This window comes from Bos indicus, chromosome 19 (assembly GCF_029378745.1).
Source record: "Bos indicus isolate NIAB-ARS_2022 breed Sahiwal x Tharparkar chromosome 19, NIAB-ARS_B.indTharparkar_mat_pri_1.0, whole genome shotgun sequence".
NCBI lineage: Eukaryota > Metazoa > Chordata > Mammalia > Artiodactyla > Bovidae > Bos > Bos indicus.
Window position 1 is genome coordinate 59324616 of NC_091778.1, and position 14761 is coordinate 59339376.

A 14761-nucleotide genomic window follows, 5' to 3' on the forward strand; every position below is an offset into this window, starting at 1 on the left:
GTCTCTTGCATCAGCATATGGGTTCTTGACCGTCTGAGTCAGCAGGAAAGCCCCAGGGTATCTGAAGTTAAACCCCAGTAGAGCTCCTGAGACCCCAGCAGCCTCACTGTGACTCATGTCTCTTTCCTGTTTCAGTCTTCGAGCAGTGACAGCGGCGGCAGCAGCAGCAGCAGCATCAGCAGCCCCGACAGGGCCAGTGGGCCGGAGAGCAGCTTGCACCACCTCGCCGCCGGGCCTGGCCCCCACACCCCGCAGCCCGCGCCCGAGCCATCCGCGCTGTGCCAAGGCCCCTACTTCCACATCAACCAGACCCTGAAGGAGGCCCACTTCCACAGCCTGCAGCATCGGGGACGGCCCCCCTCGTGACGCGCCGGCAGACTCTTGCCTTCTGTGAAGGGACAGTGCTGTGCAGATTTGATATTTCAAGTTAACGATGTTTTAAAAAAAATTGCACAAAAAATGCCTGTTGGCTTTTCAGTCTATATTTGAGATAATAGGTTAACAGGCTGTTGTTTACTTGTGGTTTGCTGCACTATTGCAATTTCCAAGGGGCTTTGAAGCAGTTTTTTATAGGATTCTTTTAAGGGTGGGAATCAAGGGAACCATAGGAGGACACCTCATCTGTGTGTTGAACCCATAGTTTGTCCAGTTTAGACTGCTTTCCAGGTGTGTCAGTTAGAAATTCTACTTTATGTAAAAAGGCCTTTTAAAACTGCAGGATCTTCAATTTTTTAAATAAACTAGTAAAGAGGATCTACTTTCCATGAAAAAAAAAAAAAAAAAAGATTTTTTTCCAGAACACAGAAAGCTGGACCAGTCTTGCACTGAAGTGAACTGCCATGCTACCTCTTAGCACGTGGACGTCCTGTTGAAAGTGCTGTCCTCTGGGACAGGACGGTCAGACCCCGGATAGACTGAGTGAGTCAGCTCCCTCCCTGTAGCCGTCTTCTCTCTGCTATATATTTGTATTTCCAGAGAGAAGGGCTTTCTGATTCATGGACCCCAGATAGCTTGTTAACTGTTATTCCTCCAGAGCTTGCGTCTCAGACATAGGAAACATTGCTCAGCTCGGACAGTTACGGAACGCGTAAGTGACTTCCGGTCTCAGGCACCACCTTGTCCCCTAGCAGCTAGTGTGAGCTCCCTGGTTAATTCCGCCTTGCCGTGTGAGAAGGCACCAGTGAAGGCTGATGCAGTATAAGCTATAGGAACTGAGGCCTGGAGTCACGACTGCTGTGAACTCTGGGGCATGGACTTCACTGGCTCTACATGTAAAGTCATGCCCGCCCCAACAGGAACGAGGGGGCCATGTGCCACCACGGCCACCGCAGAGACTGGTGTGGCTCAGAAAAAAAGGGGCAGAGTCACTTCTAGGAGAAATAACGCAAGAGTATTTATTTAGAGAGACGGAGCGTCCTCGTCACTTGGTCATGCTGGAGAGCCACCCGAGTTTGAACAGCGAGGGTGCGGCCGAGTCTTCCTCGTCAGCGACCAGCTGCCTGAACAGGGAGCCGGCCTGCCTGGGGTCGTCTGCCCGGGAGAGCGCCGGCGGGGCCGCCTGCCGCTGTGTGGAGAGGAAAGTGCCTTAGCGTCCACCCGGACCCCCGGCCGCCCGCCCCCCACTCTGCTCGGGGGTCCACGCGGCGTGCACACGGCGGGTCTGAGCAGCACGGCCAGCTCCCGGAGGGCCCTGCTTAGTCCAGATGGAAGAGGACACGCGGCAGACTGAGGGGCTGTGGCGGGACAGCCGACACCGGGAGCGAGGACTGCAGGAAGGGGAGCGTGTGCCTCTTCCCCGTGGCAGGTTCCCCTTGGGGGCAGAGCTGAACGGTCAGCTACTGGAAGGAAAGTGGACAGCTGTGGGGAAAGCTAAGAGCACAGGTCTGGGCTCAGGAGCAGGAGGCTTGTGCACAAACTTTCCCCTCCTCACACCTTACTCCCATCTCCCAAGTTTTAAAACCTGCTGTTGATTGAGGATTTTGGACCTGACTGGGTTTGATGGCAGGGAATGTGGAAAGGAGACATCGTGAGTACTTTTATCCAACCAGAGAGCAAACGAGGACCACATGCTGGAAGGAAGGGAGCAGCTGTGTGAGCTCTCAGACACACGTGTACACAACACACTTCAGAGACCCCCGGAGGACTCCCACAGCTATCCTAGCAGATGGCAGCTTACAAGACAATGTCTATCAACAAGAACAGGTGAAACTCGAGGAAACAGACTCCCTACCCGCCTGAGAGAAACGAGAGACGAAACCATCGCTGAAACAGCAGTTTTTTTTTCCCCAAATAAGTACAGTCGTAGTGCTGGGTTAGCAGTTAACTCTTCTACCCTCTTAATCTTAAACACAAGCTGTAATCTCGGTCTGTCCTGCACATTTTCTACAGCTTTGGCAGCCTGAGAGTCATTTCTACCATGAGGCTACTTGATAGTGTCAGTGGGCATCTTTTAAAACCTCTCTTAGCTCAAGCTAGTAACATCGTGTACTTCCTTATTGCGCCGCCATTAAAAGCAGCATTAGTGCACCTTGTCACTCGGTTCTCCATCGGTTATTTGAGGCGGGGCTGAGCGGGTGGCTTGGTGGGAGGTGGGGTGGGCTCCCTGGGGAGGAACTCTCGGTCGGACACTCACCTGGGCTTTGGTGTCCATGCTTCCGCCAGCTGACTTGGCCTTTCGTGTGCTTGTCATGCTCAGCGGAAGAAGCCCAAACCTGCCAGACAGGACGAAGGTGGCTCAGTGGAGGGACTGGGGGGGGGGGGGGGGGCTGGGGGCCAAGCAGGGGCCGCTCAGCGTCCTTACCTGATCTGGCTCGACGCCAGCGGCAGGATGTTGTGGGCTTCTTGGGAGTTGAACGTACTGCTCCTGGGGGTGAACTGGTTCTCCGGACCTGTCACCAGTCCAAAGAGAACCTGGGGGACGAGAGACGGGACGCAGTGACAGGCTGCGTGCTGCGCTGCCCAATTAAGAGAGAATCTGTCCTGTCAGTAATTGGTCACTACTTTGTCTCTAGCCATCCTGGGGTGGGGTATGTTCTCTAGAGTATGTTAATACTGCAAATCATTACCAGCAGGTCAGACTCTCAGAGTCGAGTAGCTCTGATTCTATTCCTCTTTCTGAAGCCCTGATAAAACTTTTGATAGTCCTTACCCACAACTAAAGGGGTCATCCCATTGCCTGGGCTGTGAGGTTTGAGGTTCAATCTAAACCTCTCTCCACCTGTGACTGACTAAATTCAGCTGCGTCTTGGCCGTCCCCACCCCTCAGTTGCGTGGTGGGCAGGTCTGGGCTGTGACCCGAGCCCCTGTCCCTTCATGCAGAGCGAGCGTGTTCTCCCGTGACTTACGGAGGTCCGCTGCACGAGGCGGTTGAGGTTGCTGTGAAGGTGGGGGGTGAAAACGTCCAGGTCAAATGGGTCGATGAGCGTTTCCAGGTAGTCAGCCACTTTCTCAACTCTTAACAAAAGGGTTAAGGTGGTCATTCTCCAGCTTTTGTAGGACAGAAACCAAGCTCGGGCTGTTGTAATGCTAGAGAAGTCCTGGAACAGGGGGGTCTGTTCTGTGTAACTGCTGCCTTAGCACTACTTGTCACTGATCACTGTGCTTAAATAATCCTTAGGAGTTTGAACCTGGTGGGATGTCTTCTAAGTGAAGTACATAACTTCCCCATATTGTTTTCAGGGAGGGCACCAGAGGCTCAAATTACACCTAACAGTTGGTAGGTGGACTCAGAGAGGAACAAGACCTACTGGAATCGATCCAGCGGGTGGCCATTCTTTATCTTGCTGGTAACACGAGCCTGAGTTGTGTTGAGAATAAACATAGGGAATGGGCAGGAAGAGGCGGATTCCTGCAGCTTCCCTGAAAGGGGCTGTGCAAGTCAGGAAGAGACGCGCTGGAAGGGTGGGCACGGCTACCTGGAGTCCTGTCTGCAGCGGCCGCTTTTCATCTCTTCACCCTTGGCTGTCAGGACTACACTGAGGTAACGCAGATCATAGAGCAGCTGCAGTGCCCGATTCTGGGTCATTGGAAAGGCGCCTTCTTTCTGCAAATGAATTTCCCGTCCCCACCCATTAAGGGAGATGGCCTGTCAGGTGAGAATAAACAGCTTCGTGTTTTGTCTGCGTTTCAGCTGGTTATTTCAGAAGCTTTTTATACTCAGGAGGCCAGTTTTATCTCATGACAACAACAAAAGCAACTTAAGTAGAAACTTGGTCTTCAACAAAACTAAAAACCTAATGGCGGGGAGGAGAGTCGGTCCTTAGAAAAAGGTCTCAGGTGCTGTAGACAGTCATTTTCAAGGAAAAAACTCCTGGCCTGAAGGGGGTGGCCTTTTGAGGACGCTCAGGAGAGACTTGTCTGAACTCCTTCCCAAGTCAGGAGCTGGTCCATCTTAGAAACAGGACTGATGAAATGGGAGTAAGCCGGAGGCGGGGGGCTTACAGCAGGCGACGGGCGGGGGGCTGGGCCATGTGTGCCCCCTGACGCGGGTGGGCTCTGCTGCTCCACTCCCCCCACCTCCGCTCCCCAGCGCCCCATCCACGTGCCCACACTGCGTCCTGAGCAGACGGGTTAATGATCTGCCCAGAGCCGTGCTGACCACCTGACACGGCTGGGCGTGGACAGCGCCTCTCTACTTTGAAGTTGTCGTCCCTGCCGCCTCATGGAACCTGCTTGGCCCTGGGAGTGGGTGTGATTCAACTCCTGGAGGCGGAAGCACTGCCCGTTAAATTGCCCAGGGCAAGCAGGCCTTAACACCTGGACTCCTGGATGGGAGCTGCCCAAACCCCAGAGCAACCTAGGGTCTTGACTTCTGCTCTTCGTGGGAAGAAGCCCGCAGGCCTACCTTGAGCTGCTTGGCTTCCGAGAGCCTCTCGTAGGCGGCAGCTACTCGGCCCAGGCAGCTTTTCAGCATCTCCTGCAGTGTCACCTTTGGCAAGGCGTGGCCTCCAACCCGATTGATTTCTTGGCACAAGCTAAACAGGAAGGACTGCACATACCAGGACGGCTAGGTGGACAAAGGAATGCTGAGTTGCCAACTTGCACTGATTAAACGAGACGCGCGGACAGTGGGCTCCAGCAGCCTAACGAGGCTTCCGCTGCGGGACTCTGACCCGGCCAGCCCGCCCCCTCAGAGCAGACCAGTGGACGGACCCGAGTGGCGTCTGCCCTCCTTCCCCTGGCGGCCTGGGCTCGACCCGCCACGCTGCTCTCCGCTGGTGAGTCCACTGCAGGGCAAGCTGTTCTCTAACCAGCACAGAGTCTGTGCTACAACGGGAAAGCAGCGTGAATGGCTTCTCAGACCGCCCACGTGCTTGGCCGTCCGCCCACTTTGCCCCACAGGAGAACGGCGCACATACTATCCGCTCTTCCTCAGGAGCCGCATTTGGTTGATCTTTCCTCAAGTCTCTCCTTTCCATAAAGCAGGCTTTCCGCTCATGGTGGCCCCTGCTCACCTGTACAGGGAGTCGGATTTTGGACGTGATGCTGCTGCCAGACTCCGCTTCCTCCTGGATTTCCAGTTCATCCCAGCTGGTGGCTGTGGCCAGGATGGAGCCAGCATCGTCTACGAGTAATGACTGGGCGAATCCATGAGCCAGAACCTGGTGATGAAACCCAGATATCCACACAGACCACTCAGAGCCTCTGCAGAGTTTTCGTCAAACTACTTGAGTGATGGTGTGGCCAGCTCCCGCCGCACAGGTTGCCTGTGGACGGCGAGTGGCCGAGATCACTTCCTTCTGACCAGCTGCTGATATCAGCGGTGGGGTCTGGCTGCCAACTATGCTACACAGGGGCCCCTCTGAAGACCCCAGTGGGGGCGACAGGGCTTATATTTATGTTGAAGATCAGAAAACAGAGACCCTCGTCCAGGAAGAAAAGTCTTTCATTCTCATCAGATCAAAGGAAAGAAAAAACACAATCCAGCGTTTCAGTCTCTAAAATCTAGGCTAAAATAAATGGGCAGTTTTTACGCTTGAGCTCTCTGGCAGAGATAAAGCAAGTGTGAAACAAGAACGGTTATTCCCTTACTATTAAAAGGCCTCGCTGAGTTTGGCCAGCCTGGACTATGACAGAGGGGCAAGGTGGGGAAGGAAGCCTGGCAGGCACGGAAGGAGCGCGCTGATGGGTCACTCACCCTCACGACCGCCGAGCCCCAGACCCGGTAGCCCGTCACGCTCCGCTGCAGGAGGAGCTCCTTCACGTCCTGCCACCTGGCCTGTGTGGGGAGGACCTCCTGTGCCTTCCCCTTCCCCTGTTTCTTCAGAGCCCGGGAGTCCTGGGCGGGCTTCTCGGGGCTCCCCGATCTTCCCAGGATGCACTGCTTCAGGTGGGGACACAGCTCCCCCAGGGACTGGCAGAGTCGGGCCATGAAGAGGGCGGAGTGCAGCTTGGCCCCGTCAAGGACGTCCTGCTGCCCTTGAATAGCCTGTTCGATGCTCTGCAGCTCCGCCTGGATGCAGTCCGTGATGTCCCGGATGCAGGCCGTGGAGTGCGTCCGCAGTGTCTCCTGCACCGTCTCCGCATCTGCAAATCTGTCGAAGGCGCAGCTCTCGGCTGCCGCAGGGGAGGTGTCCTGGCGGGGCAACGGGTCACCAGAGGGGAGGTAGGCCAGGAGGTCCTCCAGTTTCACCTTCAGTTTTGAATCCAGGGCAGAGCAGAAGCTCTGCACGCAAGGGCTAATGGCCTGTGCCTTCATGGAGAGCCCACTGCCCTGAAATGGAGCCCGGCTGGACACGCTGACCCAGGCGGCGTCAGAGGGCAGGTCGCTGGGGCTCTCGGACCAGAGGAAGACGGCCATGTTGTGCTCGAAGTGGAGGTGCTTGCTTGAAGCCGAGCTGCTGCTTTCAAGCTCCTGCAAGGCTGAGGTGAGGAGCTCTGTGGAACTGCTGGAGATGGAGTCGAAGCCTTCTTTGGTCAGAGTCTGAAAGAGAGGGGAGAAGAGTTCAAACCCCACGTGCTTCCAGGAAATCTCAACCTAGAGCACCGAGTGGCAGACTACCCCAGCATCCAGTGTTCTCCCCGACGCTCAGAGAGATGGCCCAGTGGCGGCGGCAGAGGGGAGCGTCGTCACTGATGGGGGCGGACGCATCCCCAGCCTCCCGATGGGGGCCTGGTCTCTTACGCAGCAGCAGACTCTGTTCATTTTTACAGCTCATTATTCAGAAGAGTCACCCCGGGAATAAGTCAGCAGGGAAAGAACATACTTATAGGAAGTGGTGGAAATCTATCCAGACAGTCAAAAGGTGGCACCGGGCAGGACTGGCTAGCAGGCAGCTGGCCTGTGGACTTCGCACCTCACCTGCAGCCGGTCAAGGAACAGCTGCTGCATCAGGTCCTCCCAGAACAAGAGCGGCTTGTCCAGGAGCCGCCGGCAGACCACATCCCAGCTGTGATGGATCGACTCGTTGGCGAGTAACCCCCACACGGCGTCTCGGATCCCCGCCAGCCCCTTCGTGCTCGTCACGTACATCAGCAGGCTGCTGATCCCGTTTCTGATGTCTTCATTACACCTGCAACAGAAGCATTTCTCTGGGGCTTCGTAGTCACCTCACCTTTATTAAGAAAAGCTGGACTCTACTTGAAAACCTCTTAACTGAGTCCTAGTATATAAATATAAATGTCTATATGTCTCAGCATGTTTATTAAAAAAAAAAAAAAATATATATATATTAAAAAAAACAGCATTTCTGGCTGGATGGGAGGTGGCACCTACAGCCCCTTCACCAGGCCGACCTTACTCCCTGGACAGGCCTGTCTCCAAGGAAGTCTAGAGCCCCAGAGCATGACTTCAAAGAGTTTGACATTAACATATACACAGTGCTGTACAGGAAGCAGGTAAGCAAGAAGAACCTAGTATTGCACAGGCAACTGTATGCAGCACAGTGGAACCTATAATGAAAAATAATCTGAAACTTACTTTCAGAATTTTCTGAAATCAGAATTGGCATAACTGAATCATGTTACTGCACACTTGAAACGAACACCACACTGTAGACTAGACTTCAATTAAAAAACGCAACTGCAGTGGCAGCCCACTCCAGCACTCTCGCCTGGAGACTCCCAGGACGGGAGCCTGGTGGGCTGCCGTCTGCAGGGTCGCACAGAGTCGGACACGACTGAAGCGACTTAGCAGCAGCAGCACTAAATAAAAGCACGGGAGTGGCAGGGCTCGAGAGGATTTAAAACCCTCTACAGAGTGTGTTGGAACACACACCCCTTCTTGGTTCTCCCGGAGGCGGCTAGCGGCCGTGAGGGCGCTGAGAGGTGGCTGAGCGCGGGGCTGGCCCGACCCCAAGGCCCGCCCAGAAGGCCCAGCCCCTCCCGCTCCCCGTGGCCACATGAGGCGGGGAGCTGGCGGTTCCCGCTGCCCCGGGAGCTGCTCACACGTGGATCCACTTCTGCAGCGTGTCTTTCAGGTACTCCTGGCTGATGGGATGCGCCAGCGTCCGGAGAGCCGGCTGGAACTCGACGACGGACGCGGGCAGGTGTTTGAACCAGCTGCACAGCTTCATCTCGTCCTGCAGAACCCAGACACCTTTTCCTGGGGAGAGGAGGACCAAGGCGGGGTCACCGGGAAGTTAACACAGGACCCGGGAGGGGTTTCCAAAAGTCACCCAGGCTTTCTCTAGGGGCAGCCAGACTGGACCCCAGAAACAGGGGGAGAAAGAAAAGTAGAGTATGTCCAGGGGCACCCTCATCTGGGAGGGAGTGTGGCACAGAAGGGGAAGGAGAGAGGAGGAAAAAAGGGCTGTGTCATCCTTGCATTTTAAAAGCAGTCGCTAAAAAAAAAAAAATAAAAGCAGTCGCTGAGCTGAAAGACAAAGCAGGATAGATGAGGCCAACTGACACACGTCTGTCCGCCACCACATCCTGCCCCTTCCCTTCTTCCTTTTTCTCATCTCTGATTCTGGACTCTCCTGAGGCTCGGTCCCCTGCACCAGCTCCTACCTATGACATCATCCACTTCCAAGGCCTCATGACAGCCATGCAAATACACGGCGGGTGTGTCTCCAGCCGGACTGCTCACTGCTCTGTTCTGGACCCACAGTCGCCCGTCCTCTCTAGTCCCACTCCAAGGTCGCAGCTGTTTCCAAGGCAAGGTTTTCAAAAGTAAAGTTGTCATCGGCCCTTTTAAGCCAACTCCTTTTCGAACCCTCCTACTCTGTCTGTGGGAATGTAAATGAATGTGGCCACCACAGAGAACAGTATGGAGGTTCCTTAAAAAACTAAAAACAGATCCAGCAATTGCACTCCTGGGTACACCTCTGGAGAAAACCATAATCTGAAATGATACATGGACCCCAGTGTTCACTGCATGACTATTTACAGCAATCAAGACATGGAAGCAACCTAAATGTCCACTGACAGAGGAATGGATAAACTGCAGTCTGTACATGCAACGGAACATTACTCGGCCATAAAAAACGAACTAACGCCATTTGCAGCAACATGGACGGACCTAGAGATGGTCACACAGAGTGAAGCATGTCAGAAAGAGAGCAGCGAACACTGGGTGGTATCAGAGTGAACCTTAAACAGACAATCAAATGGACTTAGAGAACAAACCTGTGGTTACCCAGGGGGAAGAGGGGGGAAATGAGGAGTCTGGGGTGAGCAGATATAAACTACTGTATGTAAAACAGATAAACAAGGTCCTACTAGTAGCACAGGGAACTATGTTCACTATCTTACAATAAACTATGACAACTTGAACGTATGAGTCGCTGTGCCATACCCCAGAAACACGCCGCTGCACGTCAACTATACTTCAACAAGAAAACAAGTCTCCTTTTCTGGTAAACTTGGACACCTCCCTTCCACACCCTCCACAGCCAATCCCTCAACACCCATCTCCTAAACACACATCCGCGTTGTCCAGTGAGCCCCGTCTCTACTGCCCCCATCACTCGCCACCTGGTTCGTGGTGACAGCCTCTTAAGTGAGCTCTCAGCATCCGCTCCACCCCACGGGGAACCACTGCCACGTAAAAGCCACGTACGTCTAATCCCACCTGGGACAGATGCCACCCAGTAAAAGCGCAGGGTGCAGGAGGCCTGAGTCCGGAAGGTCCTAGAAGGCTGTCTGCTGTTCTGCCCACATGTGCTGAGTTCACTGGTCACGAGGGAGAAACCAGCCACACACCTCCTCACGCTCCTCCCCACCTCAACTGCCCCTGCTTCCTTTCACTTCCTCACGTTCGAACATCCTCCTGGCCTCAGGACCTTTGCACCTGCTCTTCCTTTTTGCCTGGAACTCTCTTCTTTGCCTCTTACTCAACCTTCAGGTTTCAGTGTAAATATCCCGTCCTGGCTTCCCTGGTGGTCCAGTGGTTAAGAACCTGCCTTGTGATGCAGGGGACGTGGGTACAATCCCTGGCTGGGGAACTAAGATCCCACACGCTGCAGGGCAACTAAATATCTTGTCCGACTGTGGTCCCTCCATTCACGGCTACCAAGTCAAGCTGCACTCGGCCTGGAGAGTGATGACCAGGATTGCTATTAAGCAGATACTGTGGATTCATGAGTTCAACATCTGCCTCTACCTCTAGACTGTGACCTCCACGAAAGTGGGTCTGTATCTGTCCAATCCACTGCTGTATCCCCAGGGCCCAGCATAGCAGCTGGCAGGTGCCCGGTAAACGAATGAACCAGGAAACAGAAGAGGCTGGCTAAGAGCTCACCGCTAGGGTGCTGGCTGGTGATGCTGTCCAGCGTGGAGAAGAGCAGGCCACACGGCAGCAAGGGGTCTGGCAGCAGCCCCTCTGGTAGAGTGTAGAAGAGAGCATGTGCTTGGTTCAGAGTGGTGGCCAGCAGCTCCACCAGTGAGCAAATCTGAGCCTTGATCCCAGCACCTGCGAGAAGAAACCACCCTCTTTTAGCAGTGTCCTTTGGTAAAGTTAGAAACACAGAATGCTCTGGACTCCCTCAGCTCCTCCTGCTCCATCCCCATATCACATCTGGGAGAGAAGCCACGCCCACCGTGGTGAGGCTGGTTGAGAAGTTTCTGGATTGCTGCCTTTCTGGCCAGCAGGAAGTCTGTTAGGGCTTGGCGCGGAGAACTCTCTTCCAAGAGCATGATAGAGCACAGGGCCTCGGCCACAGCCTGGTCAGACACAGCTTGGCATTTGAGCAGCATCTTGCTCTCATGCAGGATGGTTGACCTAAAGAGATGATGGCAAAGGTCACAGGGAGCTTCTGACATCTTCGGAGAAGACCACCCAGTACACGAGGAGAGAGAAGACACGCTCCATAAAATCAGAGCGGTGCAGCTCGGCCATCACCAGAGAAGGTCCTGCTGGCGGACCACTTACCGGAAGTGGCTGGCAGCTGCCACCTGCCGGATGAGTATGGGGAACCGGGAGAGGACAGGGCTGTGTCGGGAACTGGAAGACTCCAGCTGCAGCAGCTTGTGGAGGTAGCAGCAGAGCAGGTAGAGCTGGGTGGCGTGGAGATACCGCGAGGCCTCCATGGAGCTCCAGATCTTCTCAGGGATTTCCAGGAGAAGCTTGATCTGGGCAGCCATGCTGTAGAACTTCTCCTGGGATGGCTGCTGGGGCTGCGGGCAAAGGCACAGAGCTGAGTCAGGACAAACAAGAGCCAGGTCAGCGTGGGGCCAGCTGGGGGAGATGCATGAGGGATCCGGGGGTACGGAACTTTCATGAACTTGGATTCGGTGCTGCTCAGCAAGGCATCGAGGTTGGTGTAGCAGGATTACTGGAGTTAAGTTTTTCCTACCAGGTCTACTTTTGCCCTGTCCCACGGAGGGGCAGACCAAATCTGGTCACTGCACTGGCAGGGTATCAGGGACCCCCGGGGTGTCTCAGCCCAGAGCCCACGCATCACCCCTCCAGGTAGCTTTTGGCCTTGCTGGGTTTGATGTTCGTCCTTCCTACACTTTGTCCTGCTGCTTTGACTGCCTTGTGGGCTTCGCTGCTGGCTGTTCTTCACCAACCTTCCCCTGAATTTGGGTCCAGCCTCACGCCTCTACTCATCTCAGTCTGTCCTCTCCCTTCACCATTCTCCTCCCTGAAACGTCCCCTCCACAGCACACCACACAGCCCTCACCACTCCCCATCGAGCCTTTGCTGCTGCGGCTAGACACTCCCTGGGACTTTCACTCATTTTCTGATCAGTATATTTAACACGAGGTTCATCTTCCTAGCACAACTTATAGCCACCTGACCTCCCTCAACACGTCTGCGTAGACCACCACGTCCCAGGACACTCATGTCGTGCTGATGGTTCTGCCGACATATCTACACCTCGGCTTCCGCAGTCACGTCCCTGGCTCCACTGCAGGTGATCGTCGTCTCACCCTTGCGTGGATCCGGAAGCCTAGCACTCGCACCGTGTGCCTTCTCTATCCCCTCCAGGCTACCCTTTCCCTTTCCTGTCACATGACATTCTTCAAAGGTCATTTAGATCTTAAGTGTGCCCAGTTCTAAGTGCCTAGTGTCTCAGCCTGGTGGTCAAGGGTTGCCTGTCCTTCCAGTGCTTTCTTCCAGGGACCTCTGAATCCACGGATTCTCATGGCGGGGGCGGGGTGGGGGGGCTACTCTGGAGTTGTGTGCAGACCTCTCATTGTGGTGGCTTCTCTTGTTGCGGAGCCCCAGCTCTAGGGTGTGTGGGCTCAAGAGCACAGGCTCACCAGTTATGCTGCAGGGGGCTTAGCCGCTCTGAGGCACGTGGGATATTCTTGGATAAGGGAGCGAAACTTTGTCTCCTGCACTGCCAGGCAGATTCCTTATCACCTTAGTTCCTTAAAATGAACCTGTTCCTCTATTAAAAGATGAGAGCCTGGGGACTGGTTACTACCTGCAAAGGGTAGCAGGCTTCTTTGCAGCCTGGAAGTTGTTCCTGGGAGTGGAGTGGGGGCGGGGGGCGGGAGGAAGGAACGAGCTGGGAGGGGAGGTGGTCGACACAGGGGAGAACTCTGTTCCCGAAACCATGTCGGCCAACAGGGAACAGGGCTGAACACCTAGCGTTTCCATGAGATGTGGGAAAGGAAGCCCGGCGACCCCAGGACTGAGGTGAGGGAGGCGAGGCCCGGAGCCCGGGAGGGGTCCTGAGGAGCCGCGGGGAACCGGCCAGCAGCGCGGGGAGGGCGGCAGGAGTGCCCCACGCCGGCCGCGGGGGCAGGGGGCGGCGGGGGCGCCTCCTGAGGCGGGTGGGCCCCGGCCGGGGCGCGGGCGCGGGGCTGACCTGCGGGTCCCGCGGCGGCCGGGGCGCGGCCGAGCCGGCCTGGCGGAGGCGGGCGCAGTACTGGTCGGTGGCCCTCACGGCGTCCACCAGCCCCGCGGCGCAGCGGCGCATCTGGCCGATGGTGTCGGCCGCCTCGATCAGATCGCGGTACCGCTCGCCCACCATCTGCCGTAGCTCCTCCTTCTTGTGCTCGATCTCGGCGCGCACCTGGCGCTCCAGCCCGCGGATCTCCTCCGCGCCGTGGGTCTCGAAGAGCGCCGCGGGGTCGCGGAGGTCCAGCCTCTTCAGAGCCGAGGAGGCGGCCGCGGCCGCCATGATGGACGCGTCAGCGGCCCAGCAGGGCACTTCCGCCCGGCCTTGCCGCCCCGCCGCCATCTTGGTTGAGGGCGGAAAGCGCTTCCGCCCGGTGGGTGGGGGCGGGGCCAGGCTTGTTCGGGGCGGCCGAGGGGCGGAGCCAGTGATGGGCGGCACTGTTTTTAAAGTTTTTTTTTAAAGTGGTTGGGCGGCACTTTTTTAAAAGGGAGCCTGCGTGGCTGCTGGGTCGCTGAGCCCGCCGGTGTGTTGGGGCGCAGCCTTACTCGGGTCTGAAGCCTCTCCTAGCGCCGGTGCAGCGTCTCCCCGTCGCGGTTAATTGTCATCAAGCGCCGGCGGTCTGACTGTAACCCCTCCTCGGGATGCTCGGGTCCCCTCGCCAGGCCCCTCGCGCGGCGCCGGATCGCGGTCTTTCCCCTGCGAGGGCTCGATGGCACACTTGGCCCGTCCCCTTCCCCTGGGTCGGCCCCCTTCTCCTCCGGGTCCCCGGCCGCCGCCGTGTCCAGGTCGGGCTGGGAGCCGGGTGGACGCACAGAGCTGACCGCTGGACCCCCATCCCTGGCTCTCAGCCTGCAGTCTTTTGGGACGTCCTGTTCGTTGTTTACTCTGGTCATCCACCGAATGCGATGTTAGGAAGAGGTACCTGGGAGTCTGTTTTCGTTCATTGGAAAGTAACTTCACAGATGCTCGGAACGCGGCCGGAGCGCAGGAGTGTGTGCGCGCAGGGATGTGTGCGCGCTCGTTGCTCTGGTTTTCTATTGTTGGTTATTTCTTTCGGGTTTTTGTGTTTGGTTTCAAACCAGCGTTGTACCATCAAAGATGTTTCCCCTGGTAGAACCTTACACTGGCGCCAGTGCGGCCAGGAGAGTAGTGGGCAGTGAGCAAAAGACTCAAATGCCTGAGAAAACGATGCCTGGGAGGAGGGCTGGGGTGGGGGGACGCCTGACTCATAATGAAACTTGGGGAGTATGGCTTCTTTCTTCTGAGTGTTTCCAAGACCCTTCATTTACAAAAACAAATCATTATTGGAGATTTCCTATGCACATTAAAGCAGAGAGAATGATACGGTGTGTCCACCAGCTGGGTCTTATGGTTGCTCAGTCATGGTTAGCCTCAGCCTCATGAATGCCCCAACCCCACATCCTCTCCCTCCCACCATCCCCATGATTTTGAGACAAATCCCAGGCATCAAAAAAATTCAATCTGTCAATTGAACCATTCATTTATAGTACTCTTCCTGGAGGAGG

At 55.8% G+C, this 14761-nt stretch overlaps 2 protein-coding genes across 3 annotated transcripts in view; one reads left to right on the plus strand and one right to left on the minus strand.

The window, feature by feature from the left end:
- Positions 1–2534, plus strand: part of VCF1 (VCP nuclear cofactor family member 1) — a 20851-nt gene extending 18317 nt beyond the window's left edge. For both annotated transcript variants that reach the window (XM_070774166.1, XM_070774167.1), the window contains one exon: positions 136–2534. In XM_070774166.1, coding sequence (XP_070630267.1) covers positions 136–366 — 231 coding nt within the window. In that variant the 3' untranslated portion in view covers positions 367–2534. The remainder of the gene's footprint in view (positions 1–135) is intronic.
- COG1 (component of oligomeric golgi complex 1) lies at positions 1369–13540 on the minus strand. The gene is made up of 14 exons (XM_070774159.1): positions 13203–13540; positions 11312–11556; positions 10980–11161; positions 10682–10852; positions 8386–8542; positions 7301–7511; positions 6137–6922; positions 5454–5600; positions 4844–5005; positions 3915–4042; positions 3345–3453; positions 2801–2910; positions 2633–2711; positions 1369–1564 (listed from the first exon to the last, which is right to left on the minus strand). Exons 1-14 carry the CDS (start codon positions 13515–13517, stop codon positions 1421–1423), a joined length of 2946 nt encoding a protein of 981 aa, XP_070630260.1. The 5' UTR covers positions 13518–13540; the 3' UTR covers positions 1369–1420.
- Between the last annotated feature and the right edge of the window lie 1221 nt (positions 13541–14761).

Excerpts from the sequence above, each read along its gene's own strand:
- COG1 (XM_070774159.1), bottom strand. The coding sequence starts at position 13,517 with ATGGCGGCCGCGGCCGCCTCCTCGGCTCTGAAGAGGCTGGACCTCCGC. Across the intron at positions 6,923-7,300 it reads TGTTCCTTGACCGGCTGCAG|ACTCTGACCAAAGAAGGCTT; the intron begins GTGAGGTGCGAA and ends CCTCTCTTTCAG. Across the intron at positions 3,454-3,914 it reads CGCTGCAGACAGGACTCCAG|AGTTGAGAAAGTGGCTGACT; the intron begins GTAGCCGTGCCC and ends CCTTTTGTTAAG.